This window comes from Drosophila innubila, chromosome X, assembly GCF_004354385.1.
Source record: "Drosophila innubila isolate TH190305 chromosome X, UK_Dinn_1.0, whole genome shotgun sequence".
Taxonomy (NCBI): domain Eukaryota; kingdom Metazoa; phylum Arthropoda; class Insecta; order Diptera; family Drosophilidae; genus Drosophila; species Drosophila innubila.
In genome coordinates, this window is record NC_047626.1 from 5,704,852 (window position 1) to 5,728,871 (window position 24,020).

At 38.3% G+C, this 24,020-nt stretch overlaps 1 protein-coding gene across 1 annotated transcript; it reads right to left on the minus strand.

The window, feature by feature from the left end:
- Nucleotides 1-318: 318 nt before the first annotated feature.
- LOC117794171 (dmX-like protein 2) lies at nucleotides 319-23,621 on the minus strand. The gene is made up of 15 exons (XM_034634690.1): nucleotides 23,364-23,621; nucleotides 17,686-17,903; nucleotides 16,146-16,294; nucleotides 8,991-16,073; nucleotides 6,356-7,426; nucleotides 5,213-5,437; nucleotides 4,791-5,150; nucleotides 3,509-3,773; nucleotides 3,351-3,438; nucleotides 1,988-2,257; nucleotides 1,841-1,910; nucleotides 1,698-1,772; nucleotides 762-895; nucleotides 618-701; nucleotides 319-550 (listed from the first exon to the last, which is right to left on the minus strand). The coding sequence occupies exons 1-15, from the start codon at nucleotides 23,448-23,450 to the stop codon at nucleotides 350-352; spliced, it is 10,380 nt and encodes a 3,459-aa protein (XP_034490581.1). The 5' UTR covers nucleotides 23,451-23,621; the 3' UTR covers nucleotides 319-349.
- Between the last annotated feature and the right edge of the window lie 399 nt (nucleotides 23,622-24,020).

The following is a 24,020-nucleotide window of genomic DNA, read 5'->3' on the forward strand; positions in this document are numbered from 1 at the left end:
AGTCGACGCAAGGCGACAAAACAGCGAGAAAAAAAATATTTAAAAATATATATGCATGTACATATATATATATATTGTATGTATGTATATAATAATGAAATATAATAATCAACGTTTAACAAACAAAAAAAAATAGAGTAATAAAATACACACACACACTCACACTCTTGCACACGCAGACACATACAATTTACATATATAATATAATAAGAATTAAAGTTTGACAAACAGAAGTCGCAAAGCGACACGGACACGATTATATGGACATGGACATGGACTTGGACTTGGACACATAATTAATTAATTAATTACAATATATAATGTTGTTGGTTTTTGTTGTTTTGTTGTTTTAATACACGGAGTGAACAATATTATCCTTCTCGACAAGCAGACGGACTTTCATGCAACCGTCGGAGCCGCAGGAGAAGAGACGACCAAAGGGATCCACATAAACCTGGCTAACACCTTGGCCAGTGTGCTTGAAGAAACCATTCTTGGCATGCTCATGGGGGAACGTATTGATTAGCATAAATTGATTCATATCCCAAATCTGTGAAGTAAACAAACGTATTATTTAAATGATACTCTACAATAATTGTTATTTATTATACATGTACCTTAATGTCGCCCTCAATGGAACCGGTGACAAAGAATTCCTCATGTGGATCGAGTGCAATGCACTTGATGGTGCTATCGTGTGCCTATAAAATGTATTATTAGTTAGTTATATTAATAAGTTAAAGTGATTACAATGGACTCACCTGATAGCGATGTCGGAGCGTGCGTTGACGCACATCAAAGACACAGACATCGCCGCGTTTGCCACATGAGATGAGCACCTGATGCTGTGGTGCAAATACCAAACAGGAGGAGCCCTGATCATGACAGGTGAATGCTGCAAAAACACACAAAAACCAATTATAACAAATTACTATAGACTCTTGAGAATTAACTACTCTGCTGAGAAGATTCTAGCAATGATTAACTTGTATTTTTTGCCTTCTACAACTCGCTTTTAGTTAGTTTAATATATTATAATATATCTAATGCATGGGAATTTCTTTGCAACTTTAAATATATATTTTATTAAATAGTTGATATTTATTATTTTGAAATAAAGTTATATTTGCTATATATACAGTGACTCTCAGCTTACAACTTTAGCTATGTTACGTTTTTATTGCTAATTGAGACGAAATATATTAAAAAAATAAAATAAAATAAAAATTATTTGGCTCAAGTTAAAACAATAATAAACAAATCTATTTATATTTCCTTACCATAAAAAGAGTAATTCATTTATAGTTTGTCATGTGTAAGAGTAGTGAGTCATATAAGCTGAAAGTCACTGTATATGTACTTTTATTTAATTAAATATTTCTCCTCTGTCTCTAAAAAATATTTCGTGTACTATTCATTTAAAAATTTGTTCATTTCCTCATAGGAACTTTTCAAAAAAAAAAAATAATAAATAATTAAGAAATGTAAATTTCCCTTTGCTTTCCTTAGCTTTTAATCAATAAATTTTTTCATTTTCATTACTGATACTTCATTCTACATTAAAACGATCTATTTCACAGCTTTGAGTGATCAAAACATTTGTACTAAACTATCCTTTTATATAATTTAAAACTGAATTAAAAAAATGGGTAAATATCTGATGGGTTTCTGTTGTTTATTTAATGTTTAACACTCACCGGACACACAGGACTTTTTATGCGGCAACAGTGTGTCCCAAATGTTGATGTTCTTGTTCTCGGAACTTTGGCCAGCTGCAGAAATAAATGAAATACATAAATTAAACTAGTCAACAAGGACTCAAGAGTATCTGTAATTTTACCGCTTGCCAGCAAACTGCAAGAGCCGAGGAATACGAAATCGGAGAGCGCTTTATTGTGGCACTGGTACGTCTAGAAAAAAGCAAGATAAAAGATAGAGATAACAAGAATTACAACTGATAGAGCATCTTTAAAATGCGCATACTCACAATGAAGGGTCGATTGTTTTGGGATGCGATGCCCGCCTGCCAGAGACTCAAATTGCCATCGCCATCGCCGACACCGAATTTGTTGCCCTGCTCGGAGAAGCGACAACGTGTCACCTTGGCGAAGGTGCCCGAGGTGCGGGGAGAGCAAACCGGCTGCTGATGTCCCCATTCCCAGATCTGGACAGAGCCATCCTGGCCACCAGTCAAATACAATGGCATCAAAGGATGTGCGCTCATCCGCTTCACATTGTCCACCTTGTGGCGCAATACCTGCAAAAAGTATAAAATATTTTTTATTTATTATTATAGTAAATAGGATGATTTTTATTTTTAATATAACAAAAATTATTTGCTTATCACAATTTCTTATTTTTGCATCTCTTAGCTCATGTGATGCTACATATAGGAAGGTTCATTCAAATGCTTTGAAATTTTGAAATGGTTCAAAAAAATTTCGCATTCAGCTTATATTTCAAAATTTGTGTTCCAAAAATTGCTTTGTAAAATAATATTTTTTCATACATTTTGATTAAAAAAAGTTTGGGAAAAAAAGAAATTGAAATTAAAATACTATTTCATATTATTGTTTATTTAGATTAAAATTGAATTTAAAAAATAGATTACATTTTTGAAATAAAAATTCTGTCTTTATCAGGATGCCTTATTCAAATATAGTATGTGCTTTTTTTTTATCAAAATATAGTATGTGTTTTTTTATCAAAATATAGTATGTTTATCTCATTTTTTCATTCAAGCAGATATTTTTTTAAGCTTGTAAAAATATTCGAAAATAAAAATTTATTTCTTTCCAGAATACCTCAAAAAAAAGTTCTATATATCTGATTTTTTTTCTCTTTTTTTCATCTAGACAGATCATTTTTAAATAAATCTTTAACATCAAATTACAGTAAGCATTCTATACAAGCCACTCATATAAACCTTTTAAAAAAAAGATCCTGTTGTAAAAAAAAGTTGTTTTAATAAGAAATAGGAATATACATTTTGGGTTAAATTTGTTTTGTGGTTTATAGATCATTTCTATTAATTAATTAATATATTATTTAAGTCTATTAAGAGTCATTCAAAATCGTTTCAAAATCGCTTGTAAAATAAATATTAAAAATTAAAGCTGTATTCCTTTTAGGAATGCCTCATGCAAATATAGTACATACATAGTATTTTTTCCAATCAACCAGTTAATTTTTTTAAACTCGTAAAAATATTTTTATAAAAAAATTTGTAGGATGTTTAATTCAAAAAAGTATATCACCATTTAAACTGATCATTTTAAAAACTCAAAACTCCTGCTTGCATTGACTGAACTAAATGAAGAATTCTCGAGAAGATTGGATTGTAAACTCACCATGGAAGTGCCACGTCCAGACTGTGAGGCGCTCTGCGTGCTTGCACTGGCTTCACTGTACGTTCCTGTTCCTGGACCAAATTGAGCCCTAAAAAATTATAAAAAAAAAGTTACAATTTGTTCCTCGAGAGCAGGGAAAATGGAGATAGGGAACTCACTGCTCCTGCGACTGGATAATGAGGAAGGCGGAACTGTTTGTGTCGGCATCCTTGGACAGATTCATCATATCATAATCGCACTCATCCTCATACCAATTGGGCGATTCCAAGAGCAGTGAGATATCAAACTCCTGAATCTCTCGCGGATTGGCAAATGCGATCATCGATGAGCTGTTGTTCTTCAAACAGAATGTGAATATCGATTCATGATCCTTGTGAATGATCCTTATATGATCTGTGTTCTCGCTTGTCGAATGCGATTGACCTACGAAACAAAAGACAGACAGAGACAGAGATAGCAATATTGATAGAGAGCGAGAGAGAGAGAGAGAGAGGGAAGTGAAAATATGCACCAGATAGAAAGAGATGGCAATCATTAGCATGCTGATTCTGTTCCATACTACAATTTTTAACATATGTTATTCTTATTTTGTTAGTGCGTGTGTATGTTTTGTATGAAGTGTTAAAATGTTTGCAATTTATTATTTGTGTAATTGTGGCCAAATTAATAAATGTGTATGTGTGAATTTTTGTGCAGCATAAATTAAATAAATTCCATTAGTTTCGCTGTCGCAGGCATCGAATACTTTATTCTTATACTTTTCTTAGCCTAATCTTATACTCTGTGTATGCTATGTTAATGTTAACTTGTTGTTGTTGTTGCTGTTGTTGTGCATGTTTGTGTTTGTGTATAAGTAGTAGTTTGTATAAAGTGTGTGTGTGTTGGTTTTATTGTGTGCATGTGCTACTACTGTTTTTTTTTTTCTTTTACTACAATTTTTGTTATTTGCTTATCAATTATACATAATACAATTGGCAACTAGTTTGAATTGCAATTAAATATACATAAATTGTACATACATACATATTTACATTGCTTCAGCAAGCAGTTGTGGCATTAACAGCGTAACAGAGCACTGTTAACAGCCAAAGCAGTGCACTTTTAGCAGCAGTCGCTGCCACTGCAGTTGTCGTGCAAAGCAGTGCATGTTAACGCTGTCAAGCAGTGCACAACTGCTTTGCTGGTTAAATTTTAAAAATTAAAAATAAGAAAAAATTGTGCAAAATGTCCAAAAACCAAAAATAATTAAAATTTAAAACTATAAAATATGTGGTTTGTTGTTGTAAAAGTAATGAAGTTAAATGGTATTACTAAAATGCATGTTACACTAATTAATTGTGCAAAAAATACTACTTTGAAATTATCGAAAAAAAAAAATGGTTCCAAATTAAAAACGAATTCAGTTGCAACAACAAATAAGAATGAAAATGGAATACCGACCTTCATCGGTCTCGTTGTCGTGCTGATGCGTGTGATGTGAGCTGCGTGTGGTTGACTCCGTGCTCTTCCCGAAGATGCTCTTGATGAACACCTCCTGTGTGGGCTCCTGGCGCACCAGATAATTCCACAGTCGACGTATCGGACCCGCTGCCGAGCCCGATATGAACGGTGTATTATCCTTGTTCAAGAGCGAACGATATTTGTGTATGGCAAGGCCATTAATACCACTCTCCGCATAACAACCGGGTATATAATGCCGTGACGGTGGACCACGGCCAATTAAATCGTTCAAGGCAAACTCCTGCCAGCGATTCAAGGTGCGCAGCACCTCATGCGACAACGGACTAATCACGGGCAGATCTAAATAGGAAGAGGGTAATAAATAAGTTTGGATTGACTGGGTATGCCTGTGTTGAACTCACCCTGCAACTCGATGCCGGCCACTTTGACAAACTCTTGGATTTTATGTGTGCTATTCTTGATGAGCGCCAGACGGAGTATGCTCCACGAGTATGACATGGGATTGGCATGCTCCGTATTGTCTTTGGATTTCAATTGTGAGCGACTCACATTCACATCATCATCGTCATCCTCCTCCTCCTCGCCATCCGATTCATGCGAATCATCTGTGTCATAATCATCGCAATCTATCAATAAAAGAAACAGTTCAAGATTTATTCAAGTGCAATTAAGTAAAATAAAACAAAAAGCGTAACAATTATAACTATTTTTCAAATACAAATTATTAACTGACTCTTATCAAAAATAAATAACAATAACTCTAATTTCTTAATATAAACTAAACAATTTTAACATAAAAATAAATGTATCCACTCTTTTAATAAAATATTAAGAGAAATAAAACAGAATGCGTACAATTTGCAATCATTTTTAAAATATAAGCTAAAAAGTACAAATTATTTACAAATAAATAAAAATAACTGCTATTTCTTAACATAAATTAAACAATTTTTAAATAACAATAAATTATTCACTCTTTTGGAAGAGCTCTAAGCTCAAAAGGGGGTACAATAGATCTTATCTTATCTTATCTTTTAGTACAAAATAAATTTATTCTTATTTTGCATTTTAAATTTGCCTTTTAAAAAATTGATAAATTTCTTTTTGTAACTTTCATAATAAAAATGAAAACTATTAAATGAATTAAGAACGAAAAATATGGAAATATACCAAATATACTAAGTTATTTGATTTTGATAATTTGTAATTAATTAAAATTTTTTTTTATTGTATCTAATAAAAGTATGAAATACCAATCTAATTTAAATTTTTGATAATTTATTTTTAATTTAAATTTTTTTTTATTGTATCTAATAAAAGTATGAAATACTAAACTAATTTAAATTTTTGCTAAAAAAATCAAATTTTATTATTATAAAAATGTAAAAACAACTTTTCTCTTATTAGATGAAAAATAAGAGTTTAAAATCATTTTGATGAATATATTTTAAATTTCAGAATACAATCTTAAAGATTAATATAGGATAATGTTTAATTTTCGGTCTAATTTATTGCAATCTGTGTGAGAAAAAGTTGCGACTCACCTGCGGTTGTTGGTTTGGTGAGGAAATAGGAGAGCATGGATGTCTCTGGGGGCATAAACTGTTCCCTATATGTGGGCTTATCCTCTTTCATGTTGCTGGACGTGCTGTTCTGACTGAAGCTGCCCAGGATCTTCATGTTGAGCTTCATGCGTTGCTTCGTTATGGACGTGACCGTATTCCAAACACTATTCTCATCCGCTGACTCCTCACCAGCGGCTCCTGCTCCAGCGGATTGGAGTGCTGCCTGTGCCTGGGTCTGGGCTGCATGCGGTTGGGTTGCCGGCTTGATGAGCAGCTTCTTCATGCCGCCGCCAAAGAGTGTGGACCAGGTGTCATTGGTGAAATTGTGTCCACTAAGGCGATAGAGCAAACGACTATCGCATGTGGACAGGGAGTAAATGAAGAGTGCCATATAGGTGGACACAAACGATTCCAAGAGCAGCACATTCAACTTGGGCACATCCTCATCCTTTTCGCGTGCCAACAACGCCCTCAAATTGGTCACTCCCGGCCACTTGGAGGGTGTGGTGCAGATGCCAGCCGGCTCATCCGTTGAATACTTGCGACGTCGATTAAAAGCATTGCGACTGCCAACCAAATAGCTGCATTCAAACGATGAATTGATCTTGGCTATGTTCTCAATACCCGGACTGGGATAACCATTAAATGTCGAATTATTGACCACAAAACTCTCCGAATCGCATAGCGATTGATAGATGCACGATGACAGTGCCACAGCCAAATCCCTGAGCACAAAGATCTCACTCAATGCACTCGACTCAAGTCCGGGGAATGGCAACAGTTTAATGATGCTCTGCAGCATGTCCACTGTCTGGGATTGCAAATACTTGATGGGATCGGCAATAACCGTCTTGTTGCCAGCCACACAGGCACTGAGCAGTGGCAACGTCGTTGGGAACGGCAACGGACTCAGCAGCTGCTGTTGCGTCTTCTCCTGCTGCAGCTCCTGCAGCAATAATACTAACTCCATACGCACCGAGGCCAATCCTCCGCCACTTGCTCCGTGCAACGAACAGTAGCTCAGCAGTGTTCGCAACAGCGTCTCGTTCGCTACAAATCAATTGAAAGCGGGAAAATTACAAATTATTAGCATCGAAATCAATATCTAGATATAGAGGAAAAAACATTTTTAACGAATTTCACAAAATTTGAATGCAGAATGAAATTAGAGACCTATACATGATCAAAATGACATTCCGCTTGAAAATCGGTTCGGCTTTGATAGAGTTATGAATGCTTGAAGTTGGTCAAACTTTGGACTAAGCAACTTTACAAGTCAAAATTTTTGTCCAATTTCCCATGATTTTTTACAAAAATATAAAGTGTCTCAGAATCAAGTTTAAAGAGTAGTTATATACTAATTATGATATAAGAAGTCAATTAAAACTAAAAACTTGAGATTTAAAATTTTGAATTTTCAAAATATCAAAGGGGGGACCCTTAGCATGTAACCCATGATTTAGAGGAAAATAATTTTTCTTACAAAATTAATTAATTTTGAATGCAGAATGAACTTAGAGGTCAAAATTTTAACAAAATGACATTCCGCTAGAAAATCGGTTGAGTTTTGACAAAGTTATGTAAGCTTGAAGTTGGTTAAACCTTGGACCTAGCAACTTTACAAGTCAAAATTTTTGTCCAATTTCCCATGATTTTTTACAAAAATATGAAGTATCTCAGAATCAAGTTTAAAGTGTTGTTATATACTAATTATGATATAAGGAGTTGATTAAACGTGAAAACTTGCGATTTAAAATTTTAAATTTTAAAAATATCAAAGGGGGGACCCTTACCATCAAACTCTAACCATGGCCTATGATGGTCGAAATAATGAAATGTGAAAAATAAACAAAAATTAAATGCAGAATAAATGGTCATAACCAAAGCATGTTCATAATGACATTCCGCTTAAAAATCGGTTGAGTTTTGATCAAGGTATGGCCGTTTGAAGTTGGTCAAATTTAAGACCAAGCAACTTTACAAGTCAACATTTTTGTCTAATTTCCCATGATTTTTTACAAGAAAATAAAATGTCTCAGCATCAAGTTTAAAGTGTTGTTTTATACTATTTACGATATAAGGAGTTGATTAAAAGTGAAAACTTGGGATTTGAATTTTTAAAATTTCTAAATATCAAAGGGGGGACCCTTAGCATCGAAATCAATATCCAGATCTAGAGGAAACTTTTCAAAATTCCAATGGGGAGGTTTTTAATTTTATATTTCTTATCCATTGGAATGTTTTTCTTACAATTGTCATAAATTATTTTTATTTTTTGTATATTTAGCTTTATATATTTATATATGCCACGTTAAAAAAAATATAACAAATTAAGCACTCGAGCGCTTGTGCGCCTCTCTGGCGCCACGTATTAAAACAGAACGGAAAAACAATAGACGCTGATCTATATCTATACTATATATCAATCTCTCTTTTTCTCTTTCTATATCTATACTATATATCAATCTCTCTTTCTCTCTTTCTATATCTATACTATATATCAATCTCCTTTCTCTCTTTCTATATCCATACTATATATCAATCTCTCTTTCTATATCTGTACCTCTATCAATTGCAGTTTCTCAATTGATGGTTCCGGAAGTTGGTAACTCACCTTTGAGCCAACGCTTTCGTTTGGCGGCTCGCATCACCTTGGCCTCAAAGTCCTGTTTGTCCTGCATGAGGATCTCGTGGAGTGTTGGCCTCTCGGTGCTGGGATAGATGCTGGCATTCATATCCTTATCCTTGGCATCTGCGGCATCGGGATCATTGGGATCGTTTGTCTGCTCGGAGCTGCAATAGTTGCACAATTGCTTCAGTGCCTCCACCTCACGCTCCAGCCACATGTAGAGCTGGTAACGCAACTGGCCGCCATCGACCTCGAAGCCTGTGGCCAGTGTGGACAGCTCCTCCATGAGGATCTTCAAGCAGGCAACAAATTTCAACTGTTGTGCCATAATATCCATTTTGACCTCGCCATTGGTGGATTTGGCGCCAGCAGCAGCAGCTCCTGGTTGAGGTGTTCCCAGTGCGGCATCGGCATCATCATTATCCAGCTCATCCAGTTGCTCATTCTCCTCATCATCATCATCATCGTCATCCCATTTGATTTCGAATTTGGCTTCATTGGCGCTGCTGGAGGCAACCGGAGCACTCCAATCGAATTGCTCCGACGATGATTGCCATTGATCCATGATGCCGGAGTTGATCAACTCATCCTTGTTCACAGCCTGTTCCGTATCCGGTGCATTGCTGGATGTGGTGGTGCCATCACTATCGCTTATCTTCATGGGCAGCTTGTTGAGCACCTCCAGCGCCAAGGCCGGACAACCGGATTTGAAGTGTCCATGTGCCGTGGTAAAATACAGTTGCCGTTCAATGGGTGTTATGGAATCCTCCAGCTGCAGTTGCTTATCCTCCGCCGTCACATGCCTTGTCTCTCCGGCATAACTAAACCCGGAGAGTACAACATGTGCCATGCGTTTCTCCTGCGCGGAGAGTGCTATATTCTGGCGTATCAACAGCGGATGTGTTCGCAAATAAATGTAGAAATTGAAGACATTCGGATTTGTGGCATGTGGCGAGTCCGGCCGTAAGAGATCCTCCTCCCGATAGCTGCTATGCAGATTGCCCACACCATTTAATAACAAAGTATTCAAGCTGTCCTGATACTTTTTCAAATTCCAATACGTCATGGAGCGCAAAAAGGGATCGGGATGGGCACGTGTCAGATCACAGCGACCCGTGTCCACATCCGTGCCCAAAATGTGATCATTGAGCAGGCGATGATAATAGCAGCCCTCGGCATCGCCCTCATAGAGACGTGCGATAATCAATGCCAGCTGGAAATCCTCCAGCTTATTCATGCACACCTCGATGGCATCGTTGAGGGAATTGGCCAGCAGAAAGAAGGCGACAGCATGCTCGAATCTCTGTTTGCCCAGCAGCACAAAGGCATTCTTTAGGGCCGCCTTACGCCAGCGATCCTCACTGAAATTGTTGCCAAAGAACGTGGTCATCTTCTCATCCCGCTTGGAGCGGAACAGACCCCAGACCAGGGATTTCTTTTTCATCGCCAGATAATAGATGGCCGCATCCAGAGGATCCTGTTTCAGCTGATACGCACACTTGGCCAATTTCTCGACGCATCGGCGCAAGGTGTTGATGTTCTTCAGCCAATAACCCACGCCCAGATCCCGCAAAGTGGCCCAACGCAGGTCGCCCTTGGTGTAGCTGGGTATCAGATGCAGCAGCTCCTCCTCGCTCTCCGAGTGATAGGCCCAAACGATGTTGGCGGTGCCGACGCCTTGGCGCTGGAATTGCGCCCGTTGCTGGAGCGGCAGACAACGCAGCAAGTACGTGAAATGCTTCATTGCGAGCAGAAAACGTAGACCACAATCATCTAGAGAATCGGTGCCCTGCTCCTTGCCAGCAACAACACCACTGTCGACACCCCTGTTCACACCTTGACTCTTGCCCAGATCAGCGGCAAATTTATCGGAGAAATCGGTATTACATGTGGCCACCGTATCCGCCAAGGCCAACAGATGCATCTGATCCAGCGAGGACAGTCCGGGCAGATGGGTGTGCGTCAACAGACGGGAGAGCAGTTGACCCTGCCGGGGTCCAAAGTGCGATATCGATTGCTTCTCCGGCAGCGACAGACGACGCTCCTGACGCTTCTGTTCGCCATCGCAGAGCAGCTCATCCAGATTGTCATCCGAGTTGTGCATGTCAAAGAGCTCATTGTAATCCTTGTCGCCCTCGGCGGCATTTGGCGCCTTGCCACCCGTCTGCTCGCGATCCGCATTGAGGAGCACCCACAGTGGCAACGGCGGAATCGAGTTAATCTCCGCATAGTCGAGCATGAGTTCCTCGGGGATTTGTGTGGTGCTGCCGCGATGTTCCGCCTGTATATTGCTTGTATCCGCCGTATAGCTAATGCTTAAGGTTCTAGATCTTGACCAGCTGCGTTGCCTGGCACCATAACCAGGAGCACCACCGCCTCCAGCTCCGCCGCCGGTGCTGCCATCATCATCTTGTGGCATGCCACAATTGGCACTGCCACCGCTGCCACCGCCGCTCATGCAACGCACCAGATGTGCTAGGATCGCCTTGACCCAACGGATCTTGCCACAATTGAGCAGCTCCATCAGCTGCTTGGGATGATACTGCGGCAGCACGGGACACGCTATCCGGGAGGCTTGAAACAGTCCAAAGTCCGTCATATAATCATCATTGGCCGGAGCAGTCTCAGTGCCAAAAGCACCTGCTCCATCCTGGTGTACACCATTCATATTGGCCATGCTGCTGTTGGCCGCCAGGCGACGTTTCTTGTCGTGATTCAGTAGCTGCAAATTGGCCGTGGATACCTTGCTAATCAGTGGCATGGAAGCCACATTCTTCAAGCGCAGCTGTGTGGACTCATTGGCCAGGGAACGCAAATCCTCATCCCTTAGATTACGCGTATCCGGCACATCTTCACCCAGTCCGGCCACAGACATAAAGTGTGCACCATAGTGCGGCTTCCATTGGGAATACACATGCATTTCCGAGTCCATGGCCACCACCAGGATGCCATCACGCACCCAAGAGATTTGCATGGGCAATGGCGGCAAACCATCCGCCGTTTGCAAATCAATCTGACGCAATTTCATCCAACGTATCTCATCCACAAAATTCGGTTGGGCCAAGGAGCTCGCCTTGCGCAGAATGGGACGATTGACGGAACGTGATTCCTTCATGGCCTTGATATTGGCCTGGGCAATGTCCGAGCTAACGGGCGTATAGAGCAGTATTTTACTGCCGACGGCAACGGTTAGGATATGCGAACCATCCTCCTTGGACACCCAATCCAGCTGCACCAGATGCTTCTGGGTCAGTGGACACGTATTGCCATTCTCCGCAATGCTCTTCCTCAGCGATTGCAATGTGCTGAAACTGGGCACGGTCAGCAGTCCGGACACATTTGCCGTTGGCTTAACCGTGGTCAATTCCGGCGTAGTTTCACCACTTCTTGGGGAACGACTCTCCGGATCGTGGGCAAAGGTGTGCAACACCTGATTGAGACGTTGCTTCTTGGCCAGCAGGCGACTATCATGCAGATAGCTCAAATCGATGCCATGTCCAATATTAATCCTGGGCAGATGCACATTCTTCAGGTGTATGGTATCCTCCAGCACCCACTCGGAGCCGCCGGAGCTCTCGCACTCATAGATGGCCACACAGAGATTGACATAACGCGAGTCGGGATCACCGCGATTTGGACGCGTAAAACTCTTGCCATATTTATAGGCACAGGCAATCCGGCCGGAATAGGCGGCACTTATGTTCAACGGTTGTCCGGGTATCTCAATGGCGGACTGTTGGATGCGACTCAACATCTTCCACTCGGACCAATGATACGCATCCGTGCCAACGGGTTCACATTTCCAGAAACGCGATATCGAATCCGAGCAAGCGGTCACAATGATGTACGGCGCAAAGCAGGCGGGATAAATGCTCGAGCTGCTCAGATGGCCAGCGGCGGGTGAGGCATGTATGACATCCACACCCTCGGGTAGTGGCAACTCCTGGGTGCACACCTTCTTGGTGGTTATCGATATATGTGGCGCCTCCACCTGTGGTCCACCAAATTGCTCGGCTCCGGTTAGGGTTTCCGCACCCTGGGACATGCGACGTGGCTGCTGCTCCTGCTGTTCGTCCGTCTCCTGCGTGAGATTACTATCCGGCACATACATGGCCGTCTCGGAGAGGAATGAGTTCTGTTGCTTGGAGCTGATGACAATGCGCCACATGTGTATGGTGCTGCCACGCAATGTCTTCTCGATGTTGACTATATAAAAGGGTTCCTCAAAGTCCACATTCCGCTGCAGATCCACAATGGCATCCATGTCCGTCTCGAGCAGTGCGTTCATCTTGGGCTCCTCCAGATCATGCATATCCACATGGACAGCACGTTGTCCGCCCGTTATCAATTGTGCCTGGAACACATGCAGAAATTGTGTGTTCTGCCAATCATGTTTCGCATCCGAGATCGCATCCAATTGCAGTATGCAACCCGGACGTGCTGTCGACTGTTGGGAGACGACTTTGAGCTTGTCATGCAGCGCGGAACGTTGTGCCTTCAATGTGGATGACGCATTGGACATCATCGATGACAGCGAATGCGATTTGTGCAACGTATTCAAGTTCTCCGAGCATGAGATCTCCGCCAGCAATGTGCGTGCATCAATGACGGCTTGATAGACCCGCAGATTCTCACCATCGCTGGCCACAAAGCAGGCGGACGGGGAATTGCTATAGCTGCCCAATGTGGTGCTCGGCAAGAGCGTGGGTATCCAGGCCACATTGCTAAAGGCCGAGATCTCCGGTGAGTTAATCCTGGCCAGCTCACTAACGCCACCGGAGTGACACAATGGACCCACCGCGTCCACACGCCACAATATCAACTCGGAACAGAAACCAGTGGGTGTAAATACATCTTTATCGCTACTGCTGGTGGTGGAGGAGGAGGAGCCACCACCACCTGCTCCAGATCCGCCCATTCCCACACCTGTGCTTCCCGCCAGCGGCTGTTCAAATGGTGACATCGGTGACTTGACCTCCGAGTCGGGTAGATTGTGATGTGATGTGGAGACGAGCAGCGGCAATACCGGATGACAGGTGATGTCATTCACACGGAAACGATGTCCGGATGCACGGCTGACATGGCCAATGCTTAATACTTGGGTGAACTTGGTCTTGAATGCGAACGTGAGCTGCCAAAGATTCAGTGTGCCATTTGAATGCTTCGTTACCATCGATACCGATGGGGAGACATTCAATGGCAATGCCGCTCCAGTTGCATTGGCTCCAGCTGAATCCTGCGAACTGGAGCTGGCTCCTCCGCCAGCTGTTGCACTACGATCCGCCGCATGATCCTCATCATGCTCATCATCTTGATCCGCCTGATCGGTTTCCTCGTCGTGCTCATCATGTTTATCGAAATGCTGTTGTCCCGAATTCTGATCACTTCTCAGCGAATTCTGATCACTGCCGCCGGTTTTGTGGAACTCATCCTTGCTCCGCACATTATTGGCAATATCCCGAAAGGCCAAGGGATGTGTGCCCGTATTGAAGAGACTGACGGTCGTGGACATGGACATGGCATCGCCCAGCGGGAATGCCGATGGTATTCTGGTGGAGAACGACACCTGCGCCTGTCGATACGAGCCCGGATAATAGTCATCCAGCCACTCAATGACCCAAATCAAATAGCTACCATCAACCGGATGTATGGCAAATAATAAATCCGGACTTTGATGCCAATCCCTCAGCAGACATTCAATCTTATTGTCCAGTGAGTCCACAAGTTGTGTTATGGGATTCTGTTGATCATGATTCAACGAGTTCTGTGATGTCGTATTCGACATGGAATTCAAATGGATGCCGGCATTTGTTGCCGCCGTATGTTGGGAATATTTGCTATACTCCTCACCGCTATCATCCACCGATACGGACTTGGAGTTGCGTGTAAATTTCTTATGCTGCTGCTGCACTGCATCATCCGGCAGATCAACGCCGGCACCCACACCCGTGCCGGTGCCCGTGGAGGCAGGCGCATGGGCATTGTGATGATGATGTTGGCCATTCTCCTCGTCGATGACCTTTTTGGTTAGCTCCTGGAGTATGGCCTCCGCTTGGAGGGTGAAATGCATCTCCTTGTTGTTCAGCCAATGCAATATGAAGACATTCTGATTGCTCGGATCCGATGTTTGCATCGATGGCACCAATGGTATATCCGTTTCGGCATTTATCGATGCCGCCAAATGGAAATGCATCCCTGGTGTCACGCCAGAGCCATGAAAGCCATATGAATGAAAGTCATGGACACTGCATGACGATGGTAACGATGGTATCGGTCCCTGATAATTGCTAAAACTAGCCGGTGAGCTGCCCATGGCGGGATTACCATGATTATTGCCACCACCGCTACCACTGCCACCAGCACCACCAGCACCACCACCGCCAGCGCCACCAGCAATGGAGCCACTTGCTCCTGGAGCAGTTGCATGCGCATGCGCTGCACCAGCCTTGATGTGACGACGTAGATGGAAACAGGTCTTCATATGCTTCAAACGTTGCATGAATCGATGCTTATGACGATGCGTACGAAATTTGGGATTCTGTGAGGCCAATGGATCATATTGTGTCATATTGACCATGCCATCATCCGGCAGCACTGTCTCAATCCAAATGCGACAAATGTTATCCAAACACGAAGTCACCAGCATATTGGCAACAGATCCTTTGGGCATATATTTGCTTGTCTTGCGCCACACAATATTGGATACGGCACGTGGATGTGCTATGTACACATAGGTGAAATTTAAATCACCACCAGTTGCATCATGTGATGCATTTGCTCCGATTCCTGTTCCTGTTCCAGTTGCTGCTCCTGATCCGGCTGCGGTGCCGGCATTATTGCTACTGCTTTTGGCGGGAAAGAGCACCTGCTTATTCTCATACCAGATCTTGACTAGACGATCGTTGCGTCCACAGGTGGCAAATAGTGTGCCATCGGGACTAAATGCCATATGGTAAATGGGTATCGCCGTCTGGCATGACCAAATGTTCTCCCACGTCGATACATCATCCGTTTGAGCATTTGTTGACTGCTTTGTCTCTTTGCTCTCGCCAATTTCAAATTTAACACCTGAAAATCAATTACAATTAATTTGTATCTTTCTCTTTCCATCCTTCTCTCTCTCTCTCTGCTGCTGCTCACCTGTATGCTCCTCCTCCGGCTGATGTGTGGGCGATTTGCTCTTCCAGAGCTGTATGTTGGTGCCACCGGTTAACAGACGTGTCCCCTCCAAATTCCACGACAATGTCACCACATTCGAGTGACTCGTAAAGGATCCTGTCTGCACCCATCTATAGATCAATCAAAAAAAAAACACTCAATATTAGTATGCATTCAAAACTCACAAAATTACAAATTTGCGTTGCTTAAACAACTTAAAAAAACATTCATAACTTTCTTTATCTATTTAATCGATATTTTATCGATATGGGATTCAGTAGAATAATTGCAAATAATTAGTAATGCAAATCATTATATATTTAATCGATTTGGTTGGGAATGGAAAATAATTAGTAATGTAAATCTTTATATACTTAATCGATATGTTTGGGATTCAGTAGAATAATTGAAAATAATTAGTAATGCAAATCTTTATATATTTAATCGATATGGATGGGATTCAGTAGAATTATTGAAAATAATTAGTAATATAAATCTTTATGTATTTAGTCGATATGGATGGAATTCAGTAGGCTAATTAAAAATAATTAGTAATGTAAATTTTTATATATTTAATCGATATGGTTGGGATTCAGTATAATAATTTAAAATAATTAGTAATGCAAATCTTTATATATTAAATCGATATGGTCGGGATTCAGTAGAATACCTAAAAATAATTAGTAATGTAAATCTTTATATACTTAATCGATATGGTTGGGATTCATTAGAATTATTGAAAATAATTAATAATGTAAATTTTTATATATTTAATCGATATGGTTGGGATTCAGTAGAATAATGTATAATAATTTGAATGTAAATCTAAACTGTGTATCGAGTTTAAAATCGATTTGTACAAATTGTTTTCGATTAATGGGCAAATAATACATCGAGTTAAAAATATCGAGTTTTCCCAACTCACTTCTTTTAAGAAAAAGCGTCAGTGGCAAATTATGGAAAAAAAAAACAGTGAAACAAAAATAAAACATTTTTCCAACTTTAATGCAGAATTAAAATAATGACCAAATAATGTTAAAATTGATATTCAGCAAGAAAATCGGTCAAGATTTGACAAAGTTATGACAGCTTGAAGTTTTGAAAAAGGCATCAATAAAGTATGTAAAAATTAAAAACAGTAATGGACAAGAACTGATTTAATCAAATTAGAGTAGAGTTTTTGATTTTACATGAAAATCTATTTAGTTAACTTAAACGATCTTCAAAAAAAAAAGCCGAGTTTAACTAGGTGAAAATATTATTATTATTAGGATAATTCGATATAAAACACTTTAACGGTGTGTCTAGGTCAAAATCTGTCTATATATTAACAATTTTGAAATGTATCTAGCAATAAATAATTTAGAAATCGTAGTTTCAATTTCCTTCCCAATCCCAATAAATAGTTTAGAAATCGTAGCTTCAATTCCAATCTTAATCCCAATAAATAATTTAGAATTCGTAGTTACAATTCCAATCCAAATTCTATTCCACTTCCAATTTGTATCCCCTATTTACCCACCTGTAGTCCAGAAAGTGTGTATTATGCTTGCTCGATTCAATCACCGGCGTTGGCTCAAAAATGCATATCTTATTTTCATAGGCAGCGGCTATTTTTCCGGTATCGGTGCTGCAGTCCAATGCCGATATCTTGACATAGCCATGATTGGCGCCAGGAATGATCTGGACGCGCTCGAAGGTGCTCGCCAGGATGACCACATTGCAGCCGGCAGCATATGCCTATCAATCGAATAAAATACATTTCAACGTTATCAGTAAATGTCACATTAACTTATCTACATGTGATTATGATTAAGAAATAATGTGACCGTGGAGGATTAAAAGTGATTAGAGTGTTAGTCAGCAGATGGATTTAAGATTAACAAATTGTTAATAACAATTAAACAGTTGATAGGGTTGAAGTGTGGAGAAATAAGAGATTCGGATTATGATAATTCAATAAAGTGACCATGGTGGAAAGCTTAGTCAATAAAGTTTAAGATGTATAATATAATAGCTTTTAATAAAACAAGCGGGAAAGGGAAACAGTCGAGATCCCGACCATAGGATACCCGTTACTTATTTCAAAATATATTAAAGTACTTTATAGAAATTACTACCGAATAAAAACTACTGCATACTTTTAGGAGCTTGTGTTGAATTCTACTTGTTCTACTTGTCCGATCTTGCTGCGATTAAGTGAGCTAATAGATAATGGTAATTTCCATTAAAAACTTACTATCTCGAAAACTGTGGGTGTGGTGGAGAGGGCGTGTCAACAATTTAAAACAAACTTGACCTGCGTGGAGTCTATAGAAATCTATGTGAAAAATTTGGTATTTCTACCTCTTCTAGTCTCTAAGATCTAGGCGCTCACACGGACGGACGGACAGTCGGACAGACAGACGGACATGACTCAATCGACTCGGCTGTTGATGCTGATCAAGAATATATATACTTTATGGGGTCTGAGATGCCTCCTTCTCCGTCTTTTACTCTTTTACTTAATAGAGTTTATAATAATAATATAGTTTCCAATCCACATAAGGAATTATTAAAGTGACCATGGAGGATTCATTTTTAAATTTGCCTAACAGCTGATGACAGAGATTAATAATATAATTATGTATAAGTAATCTATTCTTAAGTTTATTAGAAGCATAACATCATAATTATAGGCATTTCATTTATTGTCAAGTGACCATGGAGCACAAAATGTTGGCACATGTTCAGGATACTCAAAAGAGCAACTAAATCGGGGGAAAACACATATGTACATATCTTATCTGAGTCACATTTATTAAATAACCCTCAATTACGAGCTTCAACGCGTGCCAAATCTAATATAGTTTTCAAATGTTGAATTGATTCCGGATCGCACGGTAAAGTTTTAGTCGTATATATGCATATATATATATATAGACTATCGCTGCCTATCAAGAGCAACCTTATCTACGAGAATGAAATGTTTGTGTGCGAAATTTGCCCAATTTTACGATAATTTTTAATACCTTGTAAATTGAATAAAGCAGGTGTATAATAAAATTGTGAAAGTATAGGTAACAGATTGAACTGGGGGAAACCATAAGTAGATACTAGAGAATTTTCATAGAATTTAGCATAATCAGTTCAAAAGTTATAGACTTTAAAACTTCATACAAGGAAGCTTAGAAAGTCAAGCAAAAAAAGCACAAAAGTAAATGCTACAGATTTTTGATATTTTCCACAATAAATTCTAAGAATCCATAATAAATGCTAATTGTGTGATAATTTTTGATACCTTGTAAGTTGAATACTGTAGGGTATATTAACAGTATCAGATAGAAATTACAGGTACTGAACAATTTTCATGGAATTTTATACAATACATTGAATATAGTGAAGTTAAAAAGAAAATAAATTCATAAATACTAGAGAATTTTATTAGAATTTGTATATTATGGTAAATCCGAAATTTAGAGTATTATCTACTGAATTTGACGCTGCTTACAAGGTGAATATGTTGTTAGTTTTGCAAATGTATATGTGTCTCCAAAATTTAAAGAAGCATTTATTGATTTTTCCACTGACCACGGGGTATGCTGTTAGTCGTGCAATTTTGTGTAATAGATGTAGCTGAGAGACTTTTTAAGAACTAAATAATTTAGATAGATTCGCTTAAATTAAAACAGTAAAAGTTAAAGCTTCTACTGAATTATAAACTGACTACAGGGTATATTTTAAGTTGAACTTGCTCATGCCCTGATTGGGTTTTAACTAGAAGTATGAAGGTATTTTTTGTTCCCCTTGTTGTTGTTGTTCAGTGTCCGCTTTTAGTGATATGTTTATCATCTCAAGTGTGAAGCGATTACAAAGACGATGATATCGCTGCGGACAGTTGTTGCGCTGACAAAACTCTGAATGCTATGGCATATGTGTGTATATATATTTGTCTATTTTCAAGTTCAACCTACGTCTATGTGCAAATTACATTTGTTGCTGTTGCTGCTGGCAAATAGAATATGTCGCAACGTGTTTATAAATATTAAATGCAAATATACTCAAGAGTAGAGCAAGTAGAGCTAATACAACAATTGAAATGATGGCATTTAGTTAAATGCACAATGGGTGGCAATGTCAACACAGAGCTCATTACAGAATATAATGCAGATACACACACACACACACCCATACACATACTAAACACACACACAGGCACACAGTGTCTCACAGCTAATTTCAACAAGCAGTCATAACAACTAAACGAAAAGCGATATTAAAATTATTTAAACGCAGCTTCTTAGCCTAATGCTTTAAGTTATTCAATACAATGTAATTTATTTTGCATGTATATTTTTTTTAATATTATTGCTTTAAGGTATTTAAAATAATTTAATTTATTTTGTATGTATAATTTTTTTAATCTTATTGAACAATTTAATTTAAAAAAAAACTAACTGAAACCAAAAATATTGTCACAGCGTATGCAGTAAATTAAAAAAGTATTGGCGCACCAACAATAAATTGCAGCAATTAAAAAACCAATCTATGTATATATATAAAATTCTTTGACCTGTACATTCATTCATTCACTCACTCACTCATGTATCATGTCTAGCTCTATGGTTCGAACCGAACCATTAACAAAATTTTGAAGGTTTGCAGCCTTTTTGTAAATACATAAATCAATAGGTTTTTTAAAAAAGTTAAATTATAAAAAGCTTTTAAGTTAAAATTGCAAGTTGATATGTTTATTCCAGTTTAATATTAATTTTTTAATTTAAACAAATTTGCACAATATTATTTAAATTGTAATCAACTGTTCATTGTTGACACTAAGTAAATGTATATATATAAATTCTTACTTTTTCGCTAAGATAGCTGCTTTAAAAGTTACAATAAATCTATCTTAAATGAACGGCTTTAATCTTGTTTATCTACTGTTGTTTTGACTAAGCTATAAACTACAATATTTTATTAGGGGGAAAAATAAATTTTTTGAATTTAATTTTCTGTTTATTATAGTTGTTAATGGTTCTGAGAATAGGTAAAAAAAAAAAGTATAAATAGTCAGATCCATTAGGGTAAACAATTAAAAAAAAAAAAGAGTAATAAACAAATATAGTTAGCCAGATAACTGTTTTGACAACTTATAATTTATAATTTGTTATTTATTATTTATTTATTTATTTATTTAAATTCTTGATTTATTTTACTATTTTAAAATAAACAACTATTATTTTTGTTGTCTGTCAAAACAATTGCTTGACTTACTGTAATTATGTAGACTAAGGGCAGCTGTTGGCTTTTTAAATGAAATTTTTTGCCAAACGTTGGGGTTGGGGGTGTGGTTGAGGGTGGAGGTGGTTGTGGGGGTGGTAGCTGTTTAGCACTTTTGTATTTGAAGTTTTCATAGCAGAAACAGTTAATTATGCTTGTGACTTTGCTAAATTACATATACACACACACACACAAACACACTTATACCTATGCACATACATTAATAAGTTCTAAACAGACGTCAGGCGCTATATAGCGGTAAACAAATATCAATGCAAACACGCACACACACATACACACATAATGCTAGTGGGTGGTTGGGTGCTTAAAAGGGGTGGGGGGTGTTGACTGTTAGTAATTAATATTTGATATGTATGTATGTGATTATAAAAATAAACGACTCCAATGCCGACCTCCCCCTCACCCTCCCCCCACTGCCAGCACACACACACACACACAGACATTATAAATGCGTGCTCACGACAATTTTGCAGCATTTTATGGCCCGTGTATAATTTATTTGTTATTGACGTTTGTTCGTCTCTGGCAAAATATAAAATTTATCTCTTTTTGGCAGTTAGGATTTGCAGGCTGCAGGCAGTAAATAATAAACACACACATACATACATACATACATGCACTTTACCTTATGTACATATATATTGTGCTAGGTCTGAGACTCGATTCGATTTCTAATCAATTAAATCGATTATTATCATAATCTGCGTAAATCGATTTGGTTTTAGTACTCAAACATATTTTGAATACACAGAACATAATTAATCTTTAATTTTATATATTTTTTATAATTTTATTATATATCTAGTCAACTGTTCTTAAAAAAAAAATAAATTAAATATTAATTAAATTTGGTTTTTTTGTTTTTTTGTGTTTAATAATTTCTTTTTTTATACACACATATTATTAATTAAACTTACACGAAATATGTAAGAAAAAATTGCAAAATTACAAATGAAAGCATTTTATCTTAAAAATCGATTTAAAATCGTGTCGCATCGATTTGCAAAAGAATCGAACATTTCCAGCTCTAATTTGTGCATGTGTGTGTGTGTGTATGTATGTTTATCGAATTTAGGGCATCAAAGGCCATTTGACCAATCGAATGTTATATGTATGTAAAGCATGTGTCTGTGCGAGTGTGTGTGTGTGTGTGCGAGTGCGTAAAGGCAACAACAACGTGAGAGGCTTGTTTACAGCCAGGCACTTGACCTTTAAATGAAATTAATAGCCCACAAAACATGTTAAAACATTGATTTCAAATCGACTATGGAAATTGTTTAAACATCATCACGTAGTTATCGAATTTGCTCATTGTTATTGATATCGAGTTCTACACAAAACAAAAAAGAATACAAAAGCAACAAATAAGTTCTCAAAACTCATCATTTGCCTTTTGCTTTTGATTTAATTGACCACACAGACAAACAGACAGACAGACGGCGACAGTGACAGCCAAGCATCACATTTATTTATATGTGCTCAAACACACACACACACACATGCATGCATAAATATACAAGTACGAATATGTAAATAAAAACATTAAAAATCCCCCAATGGCTGGCTGATCGGAATTAGATATTCCAATTGGAATTTGCAACAACAGCAACAACAACCACAAAAATGACAACCGTGTTGGAAAATGTGTACATACTAGTTGTACCCTTAAGTACCTAACGTAAACGGGTACATAGTAAATACATATGTACATTATATACAGACAGGCATGTATGACTGTAAATTTGTAATTGTATGTGTACGTGTGCATATGTGTTGGTCGTACAATATGATATAGATGCGTGATAAAAACGAAAATGTATAACAAAACAACAACAAAACACACACAAAAATGGTAGAGGAAAAAAAACTTGGCTATAGAGAGAGTCGAGTAATCGTAATCGCTCGTATTCGTATTCTTACTGTAAAAGGTATGCCTTCCACGGAGCCAATTGCGAAGCACCGGTCACCTGCATTGCAGGCACCGCTCAATATTTGATGACAATTCATTATTTGTTCTAATTGGATATCACATCACAGCGCACAAAGTAATATTCTTGGTTCTTTGGTTTGGTTACTAGCACGATTTTTTCTTTGTAAAACGACAACAAAGTGAGTGACATTACATAAAAATGTAGCTACAGTGCTGCCAACTTGTTTTAAGAGTCATGTCGCAACCAAAAACTGGTTGGCAGGCTTGGTACAAGAATTCCAAAAAAGTAAGATCAGGCAGCCTTAAAAAGCTCTCAATATTGTTGTCATCAAATGGCAACATCAAATGATGAACGAACTAATCTTTGTTATCGATGATCAACTTTTTTAGTCGATATTTGTCGCCCATCACTGATTAAAAATGCAAAATTAAAAACGCAAAAAACTCAATAAAAATTTAATAAATTTGAAGAAAATTTATAATTAGAAATTGGACTACATTAATTTTTATGCAGGTTTGAGGCTTTTCGTCCCAAAGAGAGAGAAATTACAAATTTAATACAGAAAATAATATTTAAAAATTCAGAAAATTCTAACAAAAATTCCGCAAAAAAGTTAAATATTCTAGTTGCAAAATTAAGAAATTGT